Raw genomic sequence first — 16,848 nt, forward strand, 5'->3', positions numbered from 1 at the left:
TATAGCAAGCAAGAGCTTCATTCACCTGCCATCACGCAGGTTAAGAGTGGGGAGCGTAAATGCAGCAGAGAGGGAGAGCAAGCAAGTGGATATCTAGGAGCTTCTCCAGAACCCGGCTTGCCCTTGAGGGCTGTTAATTATAACAACCCCATACTTCACCTATTCTCTCTCTTTGAATCTTCCATTTCCCTCATCATTTCTTCACATTGATCTATCATAATCAATGGCTGGCATTCAATTTGGTACGCCTTTTGGGTTAATGTTTCCTTTGGTTTTGATTTGGAAAATGGTTATTAATTTGTGTCGTACGTAGAAAACGACGAGCGAGAGATACAGAAGAACTACTGGGCCGAGCACTCTGCAGATTTGACCGTTGAGGCTATGATGCTCGACACCAACGCCTCTGATCTTGACAAAGAAGAGCGACCTGAAGTATATTTCTCTCTCTTTTCTCACTCTATATATTTATATATATTATTGATTCAATGCGCGCACTTCTTATTTATTTTATGGCAATGCATGCTGTTGATCTTTGCTTCTTGTTTGTGTTTGAATTTTTGGATGAAATGATTGTAGTATGCACGGCTACGCGTGAGAAATATTTGAGCATTTTCTAATGAGATTGAGAGTGATCGAGATATATATATAGCTCAGATGAACAAGTTCTTCAGCTACTTGTGAATACGTCTTCCTAATTATGGTAATTAACAGTTTTGGCTTTCAAGTTATTAGGGTTTCCGAGCAATTATCATGTAGCAACCGGAGAAAATGGTAGACAAGCTGCAATATTATCAACTTACTAATGAATTAATGTGAGAATTAGTATCTATGAGTGTTTGAAAACTGGAGTAGCATTACACTTTATCTAAAAACTTTATACTATATTTTTATTTGACTGGGCTAATGCGAGAGCGTCCCCATTAACCCTTGAATAAATTCCGGTTAAAAAATAAAAAATTATAGCCTACCACATGCTCGATGAGGATGAAATTGAAGTGTATATATATATAACCACAATAGTTTTTTTTTTACTAGCTTCAATGCTTCATCTTACAAAAGGCATGCATGCAGAAACCCCACATTTACAGTAGATTTGGAAAATAGGGATTTGACCACGACAATGTGATGCGAAAATTAGAGACCGTACGTTGCGTTGAAGGGAAGTTTGTGAATATGACATTTTTATATAAAGCATTTAATTAAGTCTATGGTTGTTGTTCGCTACTGATTTTCAAACTGAATATTAAAAAAAAAAATGAATAAACAACATAAATACAAAACACAAGTTATCAAATTTAAATTTGTATGCATTAAATAAAACCTTAATTAAAATAGAATTGAAGGTTTTTCCGTGGATTCGATATCATGTACATATTTGTTGGATTCTGATCGGAGCAATAAGAACCGTCGATCTATTGATGTTAGGAGTCATTTGGTAAAGAGTTTTGTTGTTGATTTTTTGTTTAAATAATAATAAAAAAATGATTGATGTGTTATAAATTTAAAAATAAGTTTTGTAATTTTTTTTAGAAAAATGTAAAAAAAGTTGTTTATAATAATTTTTTTAAGTGCAGTAAGAAAACACTGCAGAATTATTTTTGTAATTTTTTTAACTATTCAAATTTAACTTCATCATCTTTTTTTTGGACAAAAATTTCATCTAAACCGGTATGGAGGAAATATTTTCTAGCACATGTAAAATAGTGTCAATTGTATATAAATATTTAATAGGCACATTAAATTAAGTCTAAATTAATAAACTGCTATTAATGAGGTTAATAATTTAAGGAAAATATTAGGTGTTCTTTTAGTGTTTTCCCAACTGTGATGTGACTTTTAAAATTACTATTGAATTTTTTTTTTTTGACATGTCCACACAAGGGAAGGGGGAGGGGGGATTCGAACTAGTTACCTTTGCTTCATAAGGCGTGCTTCAAATTACTATTAAATTTGAGATTATCATTATTGACTTTTAATCTATTGGTGATTTTAAAAGTCACGTCACAGTTGATAGAACACTAGGAGAATACCGAGCATTTCCCATAATTTAATATGTTTTTCAAATGTTTATAGATATTTGGCACTATTTTACATGGGTTAAAAGATATTTCTTTCGTACTGGTTTGGAGGAAATTTGTGTTATTATTATTTTTTTTTAATCCTTAAAATCAAAATTAAATCTCAACCCTCTAAAAAAATTATAGAAAATTTCCTATTTTTATTCTCCAGACTTGACAGCCAAATTAATAATTGAAAGCTCTGACGGCAGGCCCACACGTGATGGAAGTCTAACGTCCGTTTGGTTTCATTGTCGTAAACGACAAAAATTGGCCTGTCGGTTAGATAAACAAGAAAATAAAGAAAAGGTTGAAAATAGTGCCAAACGGGTACTCAGAGCAAAGATCCGGGAATCACGTGGCGGGGCCCATTGGAAGGCTAAAAGACAAACGAAGGCAGACTCAGCCAGATTCTCTTCACCTTTGGCCGTTCGCAACTTCCCAGTCCTTTCTAGTCCTTTCTCTTTTTAAAAACAATAAAGAAAAAAGCCAACGAAATCACCAACCTATTAAACTTTTTTTTTTTTTTAACCGACAGAATCATATTAATTAAAGATAAATATTATATGAATTTTAAAGTGTTTATTTTTGATGTAACAGTTAAGATTATTATTATTTTATTAAATAGTAATTTTTATTAAATAGTAAACATTTAAAAGTACATATAACATTCCTCTTAATACAAAGATAAATTAGTATGGGTGATTCAAATCTACTCTAATTAAGCTGCACCAATTTTTGGGCAACTTAATAAAATGGATTATGGGATCCATTTGTTTTGGGCAGGTGAGTTCAACAGTTTAGGTTGTTCAGGACAAGTAAACTCTACAATCTGCTCTCTTAAGTAGCCTAAATTTCTATGAATTTAGAATGCCTAATTGTAGTGGATCATCATCCCATCCGAATACTTAGAAAGATCCTCAGCATTATGTATTTTATAAAATAATATTTAGCAAGGAGAGTAACAATCCAATGGCTGATGAGTACTACCACACCAACTGAATGAAATGAAGGTGAAATGAAGGTATAATATATAGTATTACTCTAAAATAAATCATCTTCATTTCACTCCATTGCTAGACCCATTGACTTAGAATATGATTCGCTTCATTTCAAATGAAATAGAAGTATTTATTGTAAAAAATGCTACACACCTCAAAATTTCTTTTCAAAAGTTAGTTTATAAATGATGTGTCACCATTCCATGAGTTAGTGACACACTTTTCAAAATAATAAATCTCATACGATGATGACATATTATTTGAGAACTAACTTTTAGGAAGAAAATTTGAGATGTGTACTGTGTAGCACTCCTCATTTATTTCATGGCCATAATTTAAAGTTGATATATTTAAGAGTGCTTACACGTTTTAAATTTTTTTTTTTAATTAATGTGAAATCATTTATACGATTATATTTACATACTTTAAATCATGTACTTTATATTTCATTTGAAATGATAAGGATGGTTGTCCCATTAACTTCCCTTATAAAAGCCCTCAAGAACTTGGGTTTTTTTTTTTTTTTTTTTTTTAGGTACAAATTTAATTTCTCTGGCTCTCTTTTCCATTGTAGTTTTTTCAACCACCTAAATTTATTTTCATTCTCTCTCTAATAAAAAAAACTTAAAAATTCATTAAAAAAAAAAGAAGCCAAACCCAGTCCCATGGGAAATACTAAGTGTTCTTTTAGGGCATGTTTGATAAAAGGTTTTGGTTGGTTTTGGTTTGATAATGTAGCAAAAATTAATTGATGTAAAAAAAAGTAAGATGTTTTTTTTTTTTTGAAAAATTGAAAAAATAAGAATATTTGGTACAGAAAGATGAAAAAAATTTATTTGGTAGTGATTTTTTTATTTGAATAATAATAAAAAGTGATTGATATGATATAAAAAGTAAGAGAATGTTGAAAAAGTTAAAAAGTAAGAAGAATAGTATTGAAGGCAAAATCGGTTATCAAACCGAGCTTAGTGTTTTTTTGGTGTCCTCCTAACTGTGATGTGGTTTTTAAAATCACCAATAGATTAAAAGTCATTAAAGATAATCTCAAATTCAACGGTGATTTTAAAAGCCACACCACAGTTGAAAAGACACTAAAAAAATACTAGAAGAATACCTAACATTTTCCTCACGTGGGCCAACCATTAATTTCTGCTATAAAATCCCCCATAAATTCCATAGCCAAGCAAGAGCTTCATCGCATGCCATCGCGTTTTATTTTTATTGGAAAATTCAGCGAGGAAGAGAGAGACGTGCGCGAGTTGCAAGGGCGAGGAATGCAGCAGAAAGGGAGATCATCCAACCGCAGATCCAGGAGCTTCTCCAGAACCCGCCTTGCCGTTGAGGGTTGTTAGCCCATTTCTTCGCCTTTTCTCCCTCCCTCTTTTAAATCATCCATTTCGAGTTGCAAGGGTGAGGAATGCAGCAGAAAGGGAGATCAACCAACCGCAGATCCAGGAGCTTCTCCAGAACCCGCCTTGCCGTTGAGGGTTGTTAGCCCATTTCTTCGCCTTCTCTTCCTCCCTCTTTTAAATCATCCATTTCGCTCTCGCTTCGCATTTTGGTCGTCTACTTTGATTTCGCAATGGCTGCCATTCAAGGTACGCCTTTTGGATCGTGTTTGTTTGTTTGTTTTCTTTCGTTTAGATTTGAAATGGGAGAATTGGGGTTCGATTTGGAAAATGGTTCGTTTCGTAGAAGAAGAGCGAGAGATGCAGAAGAACTACTGGATCGAGCACTCCGCGGATTTGACCGTCGAGGCTATGATGCTTGACTCCAAAGCCTCTGATCTTGATAAAGAAGAGCGACCTGAAGTAAAATTCTCTCGCTTCTGTCTCTGTCTTGATTCATTGTGCTTTTTTTTTTTTGTTAAATTTTATTTTATGGCAACGATGTTGATTCTTTGTTTCTTGTTTATGTTTTAATTTTTGGACGAAAAGATTGTGCGCTTGTGCTTGAAATACTGAGCATGTTCTTAGATTGTCAATATATGGAAGCGACTAATAGTACTTCTAATTAACAAAATATTGTAAAATTTCGAGGCTTTATCACATACGAGAGTGAGATGAGCAACTTCTTCAACTCCCAGTGAATATTTATTCTTATGGTAACAATGTCTGTTGTGTTATTTCCATGTCATAATGTGAAACCGAGTAACATACCAAAAACAATGTTTTTTAATTGATAATTCCATTTTTGTGGAAGTTGGGATAATTTGCTGTTAATATGCTCAACGTTCAATGTCCTGAACTGATTTAACTGGGTTACAAACAGGTACTTTCAATACTGCCATCATATGAAGGAAAATCAATTTTAGAACTTGGAGCGGGTATTGGTCGTTTTACTGGTGAATTAGCTCAGAAGGCTGGTCAACTTCTTGCTTTGGACTTTATTGAGAGCGTGATAAAGAAGGTAACTATGGTGAAAATTATTGGCCAAATAAGAAAATGTAATTTTTGTGGGGCTTCTCTTACTATTCTCTTTTCAATCTTCTCCTTGCAGAATGAAAGTATTAATGGACACCACAAGAATGTCAAGTTTATGTGTGCAGATGTGACATCCCCAGACTTGAAAATATCTGAAGAGTCAATGGACTTGATATTCTCCAATTGGCTCCTTATGTATCTTTCTGATGAAGAGGTAAATCATATAGGGTTTGCTGGCTCTGCTTCAATAGACATTTGGTGCCATTTTGAGTTTAGTGGAGTCTAAGTGTATAGAACTTTTGATGTCAGTTATGAACCCAATGCTGATCATATAAACTGAAACCAATGATCTTCTGGGTATGGCTAAGTGGTTACAAGTCCTTAAGATCAATAACTTGGATGTTAGTATCAAGTGAGTTTAAACTAAATTATAAATTCTACCAATTTTAAGATAAGAAGGATAAGAAAAATTAAAAAAAGAACTACCGCATTGACCTCATGTAATTTTTTATTTCTTTACTCAGGCGTGTTGTCTTATTCTTTTGCTAGCAGTGATTATGCCATTTTCCCTTTCCTGATTTCTTATGGTACTTTTTGCAATGTCATTTTTAACATACCACAACATTTAAGAGGAAATTATCTTCTCACTATGTATTTCTAAGGAAACTGATTGTTAAATACGGGCTAGTCAAGCTGTATCAGAGTTCGTTTGTAAATACAAAGTGAAAGGAGGTTCAGACAGACTTAGCATTAGATAAATTGTAGAGCAATAAAAAAAAATGGCCTTTTTTCTTGCTTGACTAGTGTCCGAGGTCAGCAGTGACCACTTACTATGGATATTTTTAGTTATATATGTCATAGTTTTGGTATTATCTGTTAATATCTAGCATCAGGTCTTGTAATATCCACTTGAGTTTTATAACCGTCTTGTAGTGCTATTTTCTTTATTCATGGTTTTGCATATGCTACTGTACTGCTGATGTTTACATACAATTTTATTTATTCTGATGATTCATTCAGAGTATTTGCATGAATACTTCTTCAAAACTTGTTAATGATTTAATTGAAAACATGTTACTTTAGCTCTTGCATAGAGATTTTATTTCTTAGGAACAACAAGTTAGCTTCTTCTCCGATTGTATCTCTATGCTTTTTTCTTTCTGTTCATTGCAGGTGGAGTATGTGGCGGAAAGAATGATCAAGTGGTTGAAGGTTGGTGGATTTATTTTCTTCAGAGAGTCTTGTTTCCATCAATCTGGAGACAGCAAGCGAAAGTACAACCCAACCCACTACCGGGAGCCCAGGTTTTATACGAAGGTTTGCCTTTTTATGAATTTCTTTATTTAATACTTGTACCGGACCTGCTAAATTTTGTTGAATAAATATGTGATGAAAGACTATCATGACTCTAAGATAGATTTACAATCAATGTTCTGACTGTGTAGTGTATGTGAAAAGAAAGCTGATGAGTATTTACACATTGAACTACACTCAATGTGTTTGACTTGAACTTTTGGTGGAGGCCAGTCAACCACACCAAAGTTTGATTTGACTGCATTTAAACTTGAATCAGGCCTTGTCCTTTTTTATTATTGTCTAGTTTTTAAGAAAGAAAATGAAATGGTTTTCAATGAATCATCCATTCATCCTGGCTGAGTTCAATAATTGTAATGTATTTTTGTTCATAGCATCTTTATCAAAGTTCTCTTTTTGTTTTACATAATACAGAGGTATGATCTCTGTGTTTGGACTCATCTACATGGGTTTTGATGTGCAAAATATGAGCTTGATGGGGTTGACCTGTCGAGACATGCTGTCTGAAAACCAAAAATTTTGTTGTCGCAAGAATTTGTTTCTGATTATAAAGTACTACAGGTCTTTAAAGAATGCCATTTGAGTGATGGCTCTGGAAATTCCTTTGAACTCTCTCTTGTTGGCTGCAAATGCATTGGAGCTTATGTGCGAAACAAAAAGAATCAGAACCAGGTAATACAATTGGTTGCTTCTGAGCTCATCCTTTAATTTAAATTGGCCAACTGACTCGATGCAATGTTTCTGAAATGCAGATTTGCTGGATATGGCAAAAGGTCAGTTCTCAGGATGATAGAGGGTTTCAGCGGTTCTTAGACACTGTTCAGTATAAGTCTAATGGCATATTACGTTATGAGCGTGTCTTTGGACAAGGTTTTGTGAGCACAGGAGGGATAGGTATGCCTTACTGACTGCAAGTTCTCTCTCTCTCTCTCTCTCTCTCTCTCCATTTTCGCTGTCTGATACCGAAGATAAAAGGAGTAAAAAGAAGAGATTCCGTGCACTAAGTTGAATAAATGAAAAATAAATTATTACCAGAAAATCCTTAAAGCTGGATCTATGAAAATGCTTTCATGGGATTGTCTCTTGTAGCAGCACGTTAAGTTAGAAATTACTTTATTCATTTAATGGTAAATTCTGAGCCTTAATTGTTACACCTCATTACTGTTTTTGATCGTCATGGAGAAACCTTTAATTCGTTGCACAAGTGTTGGATTACTCTCTGCTAAATTTGTTCTTATCTCTTCTAGAAAGCTTTGCCATAGAGGCCTTATGAAATTATGAATCCCATTTTCTCAATAAGCAATGCAGAGGCACATCATTCTGGCTTATGTCATGAGACTTTTAATACAATCATATTTTAAGTCTTGTGAAAAAACTGTATGATACATATAATTGGAACATACTATTTCGGAAACCAACATGTGCTTGCATGTTGACTCACCGACTAATTTGGAAATTTTTGAGTAATATTTTTGATCTTTTGTGTTATAAAATGTCATTAACGTTAGCTTAGGTACTTAATGGGGAATTTCACACAACATCAGCTCTCTTTGCCTTTTTCTTTTTATATATATATATATATATATATATATATATATATATATATATATATACGTGTGTGTGTGTGTGTGTGTATACAATTTTGCTTGCTTTGATGTTCAGAATTTGTCGCAGTTTCTTCTACATTATCAACATTCAGTATTTATTTCAGTTTGAACTTAAAACCTAAAAGATTGTTAGACAAATCAGAAAACAAATATATGGTTTTACTTTTTTTTTTCTTATCGAGAGGGGTAAGACGAAAGTTCCTAACTCAATTTTACTTTTACGTGAATCCTTGTCTTTGAACAGATACAACTAAAGAATTTGTGCAAAAGTTGGAACTTAAGACTGGCCAGAAGGTCCTAGATGTTGGATGTGGCATTGGGGGAGGTGACTTTTATATGGCTGAGAACTTTGATGTTGAGGTTGTTGGGATTGACCTCTCCATAAATATGATTTCTTTTGCTCTTGAACGTGCTATCGGACTGAAATGCTCTGTTGAATTCGAAGTTGCTGATTGCACTAAGAAAACATATCCTGAGAATGCATTTGATGTGATATACAGCCGTGACACTATTCTGCACATTCAAGTAAGGCAGCTCTATTTTTCTGTTGGTTTCCTGTTCAAACAGTTATATTCATTTCCTTTTATTTATCTCATTTTCATGGACAAAGTGGAAATAGAAAGCATTACCTCATTCTGGAAGCAATTATTGTGTGTATATACCCACTGTTTGAGGCCCTTTCTGTAATTTGTTTTTTTTGTTGGAAACTTTTTCAACTATGTTATCTTGTTTATATCTGTTAGATCTTGTTACCCTTATGATATTCTTAAATTGGCTAATCCTACTGCATATTAGACTTTTACTACCTCTTTGGTGCTCTATACATACAGTTTTGTGGGTTTTCTTGAAAACTCTTTCTCTAATGCTTGAGGTTGCCGGTTAATTTTCAGGACAAACCTGCATTGTTCAGATCTTTCCACAAGTGGTTGAAACCAGGAGGTAAAGTTCTTATTAGTGATTACTGCAAGAGTGCTGGAACTCCATCACTGGAATTTTCTGAATATATTAAACAAAGGGGTTATGATCTCCATGATGTTAAAGCCTATGGTCAGGTATGTTTGCATTAGAACTCTCTCATTTCATGCATCTCATGCCTCTTTTCATGGTATTTCTCATTACATTTCCTTGACATATCTAACTCTTGTTTTTTTTTAACCTTGATGCAGATGCTTAAGGATGCTGGTTTTGATGAGGTGATTGCGGAGGATCGTACTGATCAGGTTTGCGTAGATAGTCTTTTTGTCTTGTTAAATAAGGAATTATGTTGACTTCCTGATCTAAGACAATTGTTACTTGTGCTTCAGTTCATGCAAGTTCTACAGCGGGAATTGAATGCCCTTGCGAAGGACAAGGATGAATTCATCAGGGACTTTTCTGAGGTGCGCTTTTCCTTTTGTTTGTATTCTTTGGTTGATCTGTCCTTTACTGTTTTTGTCTTAATTCTTTGTTTTTTTCCCCCTCCCTCATGGTCTTTGGATAATATGCAGGAAGACTACAATGAAATAGTTGGTGGCTGGAAGGCAAAGCTGATCAGGAGTTCGTCTGGCGAACAGAAATGGGGGCTGTTCGTTGCGAGGAAGAAGTGATTCTGTTTCCCATCATTTGCCCTATCTATATTAATAGCTTTAATGTATTTTGAACAATCTTTGGTGTTGGTTGTATCGTTTTAGTTGATGGTTGATGCCTTGATATCATCCTATCTATGTTGATTTCTCAGAAGGCCTCTTCATCTTTAAATAATGAGATAGAGAAGAGCTGCTGAACTTGCCAGTAGAAAAAATAAGAATAAAAAACATTTGTAGTTTTTATTTTTGCTCTTGTTAATGACATCAATTATGTATTTCAGTTGTTGGAGATGAAATTCTGATTTGGTTATCTAGTAATAAATCAATATCATGTCTCAGTTTTGCAGTGACACTGGAGTTTGATCGACAAGCACAATTTAGTCTCATTGCTTGCCTCAAGCAATTTGCCGCTGGCATTGCAGAAACTATTAGCTGTCTTCTAGGAAGTGATGGGCGACTGGGCGTGCTCCAGATACCATTTATACACGTGAAATTACGAAAGTTTTGAACTTATGTCAGTTTAATAGACTGAATTGAAAGAACCAATTTAAACGAAAATTTTGTTCTTTTAAAAATAATTGATGTGCTTGCATATATTGTCTGCCTTGTACCATTGGCACCCTGCCTACTCTAACCCCAACTATACTTGTCAATAGGCCCTTGATATTTTATTTTATTTTATTTTATTTTATTTTTAAACAAGGATTGATCTAAGGTCTGATTGGCACTAACACATAACACATTAGTTTCTAGCATTCTTCATTGTATAGGAATGGCAAGAGGCTCAAATCTTATAGATTTGGTATAGACTGAGGACAACAAGAAACATCAATGGAATACCATTTACCAATATGATATTTATATTAACCTATAGGATTTACGCTTTTGAAGAAATATGAATATAATACAAACATTAAAGATCACTAGAAGGGATCACTTGATCAAATCTATTACATCCTTCCTTGTGCTGACAACAACTGGTGAAGTAGAGAGACCTTTTTGCATTTTTTGCTTGTCTCGAACTAGCAGGAGATCACCTTTCTGTTTACCCTCTTCATCTTTAATACACTTATTGGGTGGTAAACATCCTAATACCTGCGCCATTAAGCTTCCACCTACCATAAGATGTGGACCAGTCAGTTTAGAACACTTCAAGTGAAGTAAGATCTGATTTTCTTTCTCTGTTACCTAAAAGTTTCTTATTTTTGTAACCACATAAAATGCAGGAAAATGTTTGAAAGATCAGCTTTCATATCTGATATTTGAGAAAGAATTAAGAGATCAGATTGACAAGAGGAAGAGGAAAAAACATATGAAAGAAGAATATTTACCGAGTACAAGAGCAGCCCCAATCCATCCAATAGTACCCCACCTTTCACCAAGGAGAAACCAAGCAAACCCTGCACCCCATAGTGGCTCCAGCCCATAAATGATGGCTGTTTCTGTTGCTGAAACATCACGCATGGCTGCAATCTACAGAAACAGAAACAAACAACAGTCATTTGTACCCAGAAAAAAGCACACAGGCACGAAAATCACAACCAATGATGAAATAACTACATGCATTTTTTAAATCACCAACTATTCCAAAAGCTTAAACTGATAAGAATGGATGAATTTAATCATTTCATTTCTATTCTAACACATTTAAGGAAATCTTGCTGTATAAATTGTAGGAAGAACCGCGTAATCCTAAACTTTCATGATATGCTTCAATTCATGATCATACACAATATTCAAGTAGAGAAGAAGTAACTTAAAAGACATGCATCACGGACAGGTCCACTAGGTGTCATATACACAAAGTAATGTAAGAACTAAGAAACAATACCTCTACCCATAAGCATAATCCAGTAGAGAATACGCCTGTATAAAGAGCAGGTATCCATGGAAATGCGACAATCCAATCCTGTAGATCTGTCCATGTCCATGATGATTGGATAAAGCCATGGACAGGATCAAACCATGCTCCCACTGAAGCCCAGATTGTGGATAACAGAGCAACGACACACACCTACATGAAACCATTGACTTTTTCACATGCATAGATTGAAACTCTGCGTTGTCCAAAAAGACATGTTTAAGTGAACTTGAGGGAGCTAGTTCGGTCAGGGAAAGGAAACGAACCTCGTATCCTAGAAGTGGTAAGAACTTTTCCTTCTTTGTGCTTCTTGATATATGTTCAGTTCGAAGCATGTGAATTCCAAAAAATATTGCACTCAAAAAGTTCAAAAGATCTCCAACCTGACACATTAGGACTTACGAAATTAAGATAAATTATTCCGCAATCAGCCATTAACAGGGATATATGTGATCCAAAGAGCATAGATTATCAGTGCTATAATCGTTTTTTTCCATGTCAGATGATTCCCCTTTTAATGGTTTAAACTATTAAGTAAAGGAACGAGGGAGTGGAGTAAGGGTTTAAAAGTTACAGCATGTTAGCAGGCTGTGAAATGATATTAAACACGAGAACCAGATTAAATCAGAGGAGAAAGTGTTACCGAAGATTGTTTGAAGGTAGATGCAGAATTATGGAGAAGGAGAAATTCAAAGGGAAAGAAGAGAATGTAGTTGTTTGCAACAACTGGGGTATTTCGCATCATATTCTATATTAGAAGGTGCTGCTGTCTTGTATATCTGCTGGAGTCTGTATAGAGTAAATGGTTTGTTTGTATAATGTGAATTGTATAGTTGTTGCTGATTTGTATTTCTGCTGGTGTTTGCAAGTGTAGTTTGTATAGTTGCTGGTGTTTTGGTTTCAGCAGGTTGAGATTGGTGTCTATAGATTTGGATTCATTTGGTGTCTGTATTGGGACTTTGGTGTTGTTTGTTGCAAGATGTTTTGCTGGCATCTGGGGTTCCAATAGATTTTCTGCTAGAGTGTGTTGTAATCTTTGTTTGTTGTTAATAGAAATTCATTCATCTAAAAAGAAAGAAAAAAACCTATTACATCCCAAGCAATAAGATATTCTGATGAAGAACCAGACAGTACTTACACTTGGAGGAGATCCACTGCATTCCAGCATAGCAACCCCAAGAACAGACATGAGGACTCCAAACCAGGTACGGGCAGGTACCATTGCTCCTAATATGCCATCAAGCAAAGGTACCACAATAACCTGTTCAATCGTTAGCAGGGATTTGTTGGAACTGTACTGTACTGTACTGAATCATTTTTTTTGTTCACTTTACAATTTGCTTTTCCAGGGAGGAAAAGAGGAATCAGGTGTCTCAGTCATGTAGGATTGGAAATCTCTTATTGTGGTGGTAAACAAAAGTGATGCATAGGGAGAAGATTGAGAAAAGCTAGCTTAAAAATCTCTTTTCCCTTTTTCTTTGGGAGGAAAATTAACTCTACTCACCGACTGCTAAAAGATAAGAGGGAGTTGACCAAGAAGAAGAGAAAATTGCAAGAAATTAAAGTATCAAATCCTCTGTGCCATCTATGAGAATTATGAAAGTTTTTCCAAAAACCAATCCTGAGATCTACTTTTCCTTTAGACTAGATGCATAGTCAATGTTGAAGGTAAAAAAAGAAATGTTTTGAGGAGTTTGAGCTTACTGTAAACAAAGAAATGAATGATGCACGCCCAGCATCAGCTGTAAGTAGCCCAATTGCCTCCATAAGGTACCCTAAACTCACCCACAAACCCAACTCCATCCCTGCATTGCGTGTCTTAAAATCATCTCGAGCTTGAAAGACAAATGGCAAAAATGGGATGGCCGACATAACGAATCGAACGGCAGAGAAGGTTGCTGGGTCCATGCTAGTTTCAACACCTTTCACCACTGGAATGTCACTTGCTGCAGTTTGCAACCAACATAGTACTTAATACTTTATGATTTTGGGATTTTTGATTGACAAACTTATTGATTTACCAAGATATGAAAGAACGAGTCCATAACTAACCCACTATGATAAATAACAAATACTGTCATTGATGAAGGCACTTCAGCTGATTTTTTTGAGCATATTGTAGTGACTGAGACATCAACATTCTCATTGATGAAGACATCAACATTCCTGCAGTCTATGTAATTCTCATTGTTTTGTCCTAATATAGTGAGCATCCCAAACAGTTTTGCACTGAAGTGCCACATATGTGATTGTGATACCTACAGATTTAGGCAACAATCTCAAATACTACTGCATTTGTACAAGCATAATTACATACAAGACGATGCTTTTGTATCATAAACAGAGGTGGTACAGAAGGTTTGTATCATAAACTATTTTCTAATGGACATAAATTTCCTTCAAACTGGGTTGGAGAATTTGTTATATGTCCTTTATCATGTGAGAAGATAGTTTTTTAATTAACATATGAGAAGCATGTGATTTTTTAATAAAACTATTAAAAAGGAAGTGCTTTTCACATGCTCAAGAGACCGATGAAAGTTTTATAGACCGAGTTGAAAGAAGTTTCTGTCATTTCCCATTGATACCAAGAAAGTGAAATCATCAACAGACCACCAAATTAAGTTACTTGTCAAATTTCATCAAAGTGGAATGTAATGACCTGAGAAAGTACTAGTCACATCTACGCTATACTACAAAATGATTAACCCCAATTGATGCTCCTTGTAATCACTTACATAGCCAGTTTAGTAAACCAATGCAAAATTTAACACATGCCCATACAACAATTCAGCTGATGATTCTAAACATTACCAACAAATCATGTGGCTGGAGACATAGACACCTATTACATAGTTTTTAAGGAAGCAAGTCATTTCTCTCATGCTTTTACCAAAGCCTTATGAAACTTCAAATTATTTACAAAATAAATACCCATCATTAAATTTCGTTAGGAGGTGAAGCTGCTTCTCTGTCTTTCTCTTAATTTTACCAATACAAATTAAATTGCTTGAAGCAAAGATGCCCATTATTAAATTTTCTATGAAGACGAAGAAGAGATCAAAGTTGAATACCATAGACAACAGTGATGACATTGAGCAAGATAATACTCCTCATCTTCTTGGATGCAAACCAAAATTTTCGCCACAAATGCCGCTTTCTAGCAACCCACTTCAAAGAATTGTGTGCCTTAGCTTTCTTTATAATTGAGAAACCCACATCATGGATCCTTTCATTGTCTGTACGTTTACTTCTCACGTGTCTGCAAGTAGCTGCATAATAAGTAGACCAAGAAGAAGAAGAAGAAGAAGAAGATGGGGCTGATGATGTAGAACAAGAAGAAGAGAAGGAGGGGTCTAATGAGCAAGCAGTGAAACGGGGTGGTTTATAATGTCGGTTGGGAATGGAGGACAAGAAGAGGAACATGGAGGAGGGCTTGTTGAAGTTGCAGGAGATTTTGGAAGTAGAGTCGCATATTGCTTTTGTCTTCCATGTCGGTGTTGATGATGATGATGATGGGCAAGCCATGGTTGAGCCAGAGAGTACTATCAGAGCTCAGCTACTTAAATCCCCATGTGTACAGAACAATGGAGGGAGGGAGGGATTTTTTTCTCACAACTATTTGCAGAGAGAGGCACTGAAGAAGTCAAAAGAATTGGACTTTTACCACCATGGAAATGGAAGGAGACGAAGGTCCTGATATTTGTATCAAACACAAACAGACACTTCACAACGTGTGGCGCATGGGATTTTCTTGTCAAATTTGATTTTCTTTTTTATTTTTAGGTGAAGGGTCAACACGAATAATGTAAAACATTCCCAACGTGTAGGAAATATGAGCCATAAGGTAGGGAGTGTGGTCGGTACCAATTGGGTAGACTTTTCATCCGAATTAGTTTGGAAAAAATTATTTTTATTTATTTTATTAATTAAAATTCTCACATATTTTTAAAAATTTGTGTAAGAATTACATACATTTTAAACAAATGTTAGTTTAATAAATTTCTTTCAACCCAACAAGAAGGAAAAAAAATTTGTCCATACCAACGCTTAGCCACCCATGTTTGCCATTGGCCTAAAAAAATGAAGTAACTTGAAATTGTAGCAGATTTAATTAATGTGAGAAAACAAAGTAAGAATGTTTTGTATGAAAAAATGAATTTTTATTTTTTTTATTTTGTAGTGATTTTTTAATTTGAATAGTAATAAAAAACTATTAATATAATGTAAAAAGTAAGAATGTTGAGCGTTAAATTTAAGAGGAATAGTATACCACCTTTTTGGGGGCCATTTGGCAAACAGAGCCACATATATAGGCCGGTGAGAGCCATGGCCTCACAAGAGTTTGAAACAAAATTCTCATATATTTATTTAAGTATTAATGGCCCTCTCAAAAGGCATCCACCTAGCTTCACACTATAATTTTTTTCTTTGTGAGTGTTTCTTGGCATATATGATTTGTAATTTTGTGTACTCTTAAAATATTATTTTTTAGTTGCAGGATTCAAGCACATCTTCATCCAAATCATCCGCCAGATTCTATGAAAATCATTTTCTAATTAATCATATAAGATGAAGTATAATACAATGTACAATATATATATATTATATCTATATTGCATTCATGATAATTCTATCAAAAAGATGAACTATAATCTTACATTAATTGTTGCATGTGATTTATAAATATTGAGTTCAACACTTAATAACATGTACATCATGTATATTTATACTTACTAAGTTGTGGGCTTTCACTTATATATTTTTTACCTATGAAACATGTGTTGTTTTATAACTAGTTACCTAGGTGACCGTTCTTGAGAAACAGCTAGTACTTTTGGAGAGTGTACTTAGGGTTATTTTTTAGTAGCAGGATCCCGAGTGGTTGATCAAGATGTGGAGCGGTGGAGGAGACACTTGCTACAATATGATCGAGATTATTTATATGCTTTATCGTCTTAAGCATAGGCTTTGAGACTTGATATTATTTTACGATTTTTAGATTTGGCTTATAATCCTG

The 16,848-nt window shown here is 34.6% G+C and overlaps 2 protein-coding genes across 4 annotated transcripts; one reads left to right on the top strand and one right to left on the bottom strand.

Annotated features, from left to right (window-relative positions):
• The first annotated feature begins 20 nt into the window (after nt 1-20).
• Nucleotides 21-10,561, top strand: LOC132183824 (phosphoethanolamine N-methyltransferase 1). 3 transcript variants are annotated; one of them, XM_059597267.2, is made up of 13 exons: nt 21-242; nt 314-432; nt 5,330-5,467; nt 5,558-5,695; nt 6,655-6,798; nt 7,357-7,467; nt 7,548-7,689; nt 8,647-8,927; nt 9,293-9,454; nt 9,569-9,622; nt 9,707-9,781; nt 9,890-9,984; nt 10,307-10,561. In XM_059597267.2, exons 1-13 carry the CDS (start codon nt 224-226, stop codon nt 10,473-10,475), a joined length of 1,647 nt encoding a protein of 548 aa, XP_059453250.2. In that variant the 5' UTR covers nt 21-223; the 3' UTR covers nt 10,476-10,561. The 3 variants fall into 3 exon arrangements, with proteins under 3 accessions (XP_059453250.2, XP_059453251.1, XP_088374171.1); XM_059597268.2 differs by lacking the exons at nt 21-242; nt 314-432 and adding exons at nt 4,255-4,656; nt 4,754-4,869; XM_088518045.1 differs by lacking the exons at nt 21-242; nt 314-432; nt 10,307-10,561 and adding exons at nt 4,255-4,656; nt 4,754-4,869 and having other exon boundaries at nt 9,890-10,305.
• Nucleotides 10,562-10,747: 186 nt separating this feature from the next.
• On the bottom strand, nt 10,748-15,528 carry LOC132184508 (uncharacterized). The gene is made up of 7 exons (XM_059598161.2): nt 14,903-15,528; nt 13,533-13,774; nt 12,967-13,089; nt 12,095-12,211; nt 11,799-11,981; nt 11,299-11,440; nt 10,748-11,082 (listed from the first exon to the last, which is right to left on the bottom strand). The coding sequence occupies exons 1-7, from the start codon at nt 15,354-15,356 to the stop codon at nt 10,901-10,903; spliced, it is 1,443 nt and encodes a 480-aa protein (XP_059454144.2). The 5' UTR covers nt 15,357-15,528; the 3' UTR covers nt 10,748-10,900.
• Between the last annotated feature and the right edge of the window lie 1,320 nt (nt 15,529-16,848).

This window comes from Corylus avellana, chromosome 7, assembly GCF_965113065.1.
Source record: "Corylus avellana chromosome 7, dhCorAvel1.hap1.2, whole genome shotgun sequence".
Lineage (NCBI taxonomy): Eukaryota > Viridiplantae > Streptophyta > Magnoliopsida > Fagales > Betulaceae > Corylus > Corylus avellana.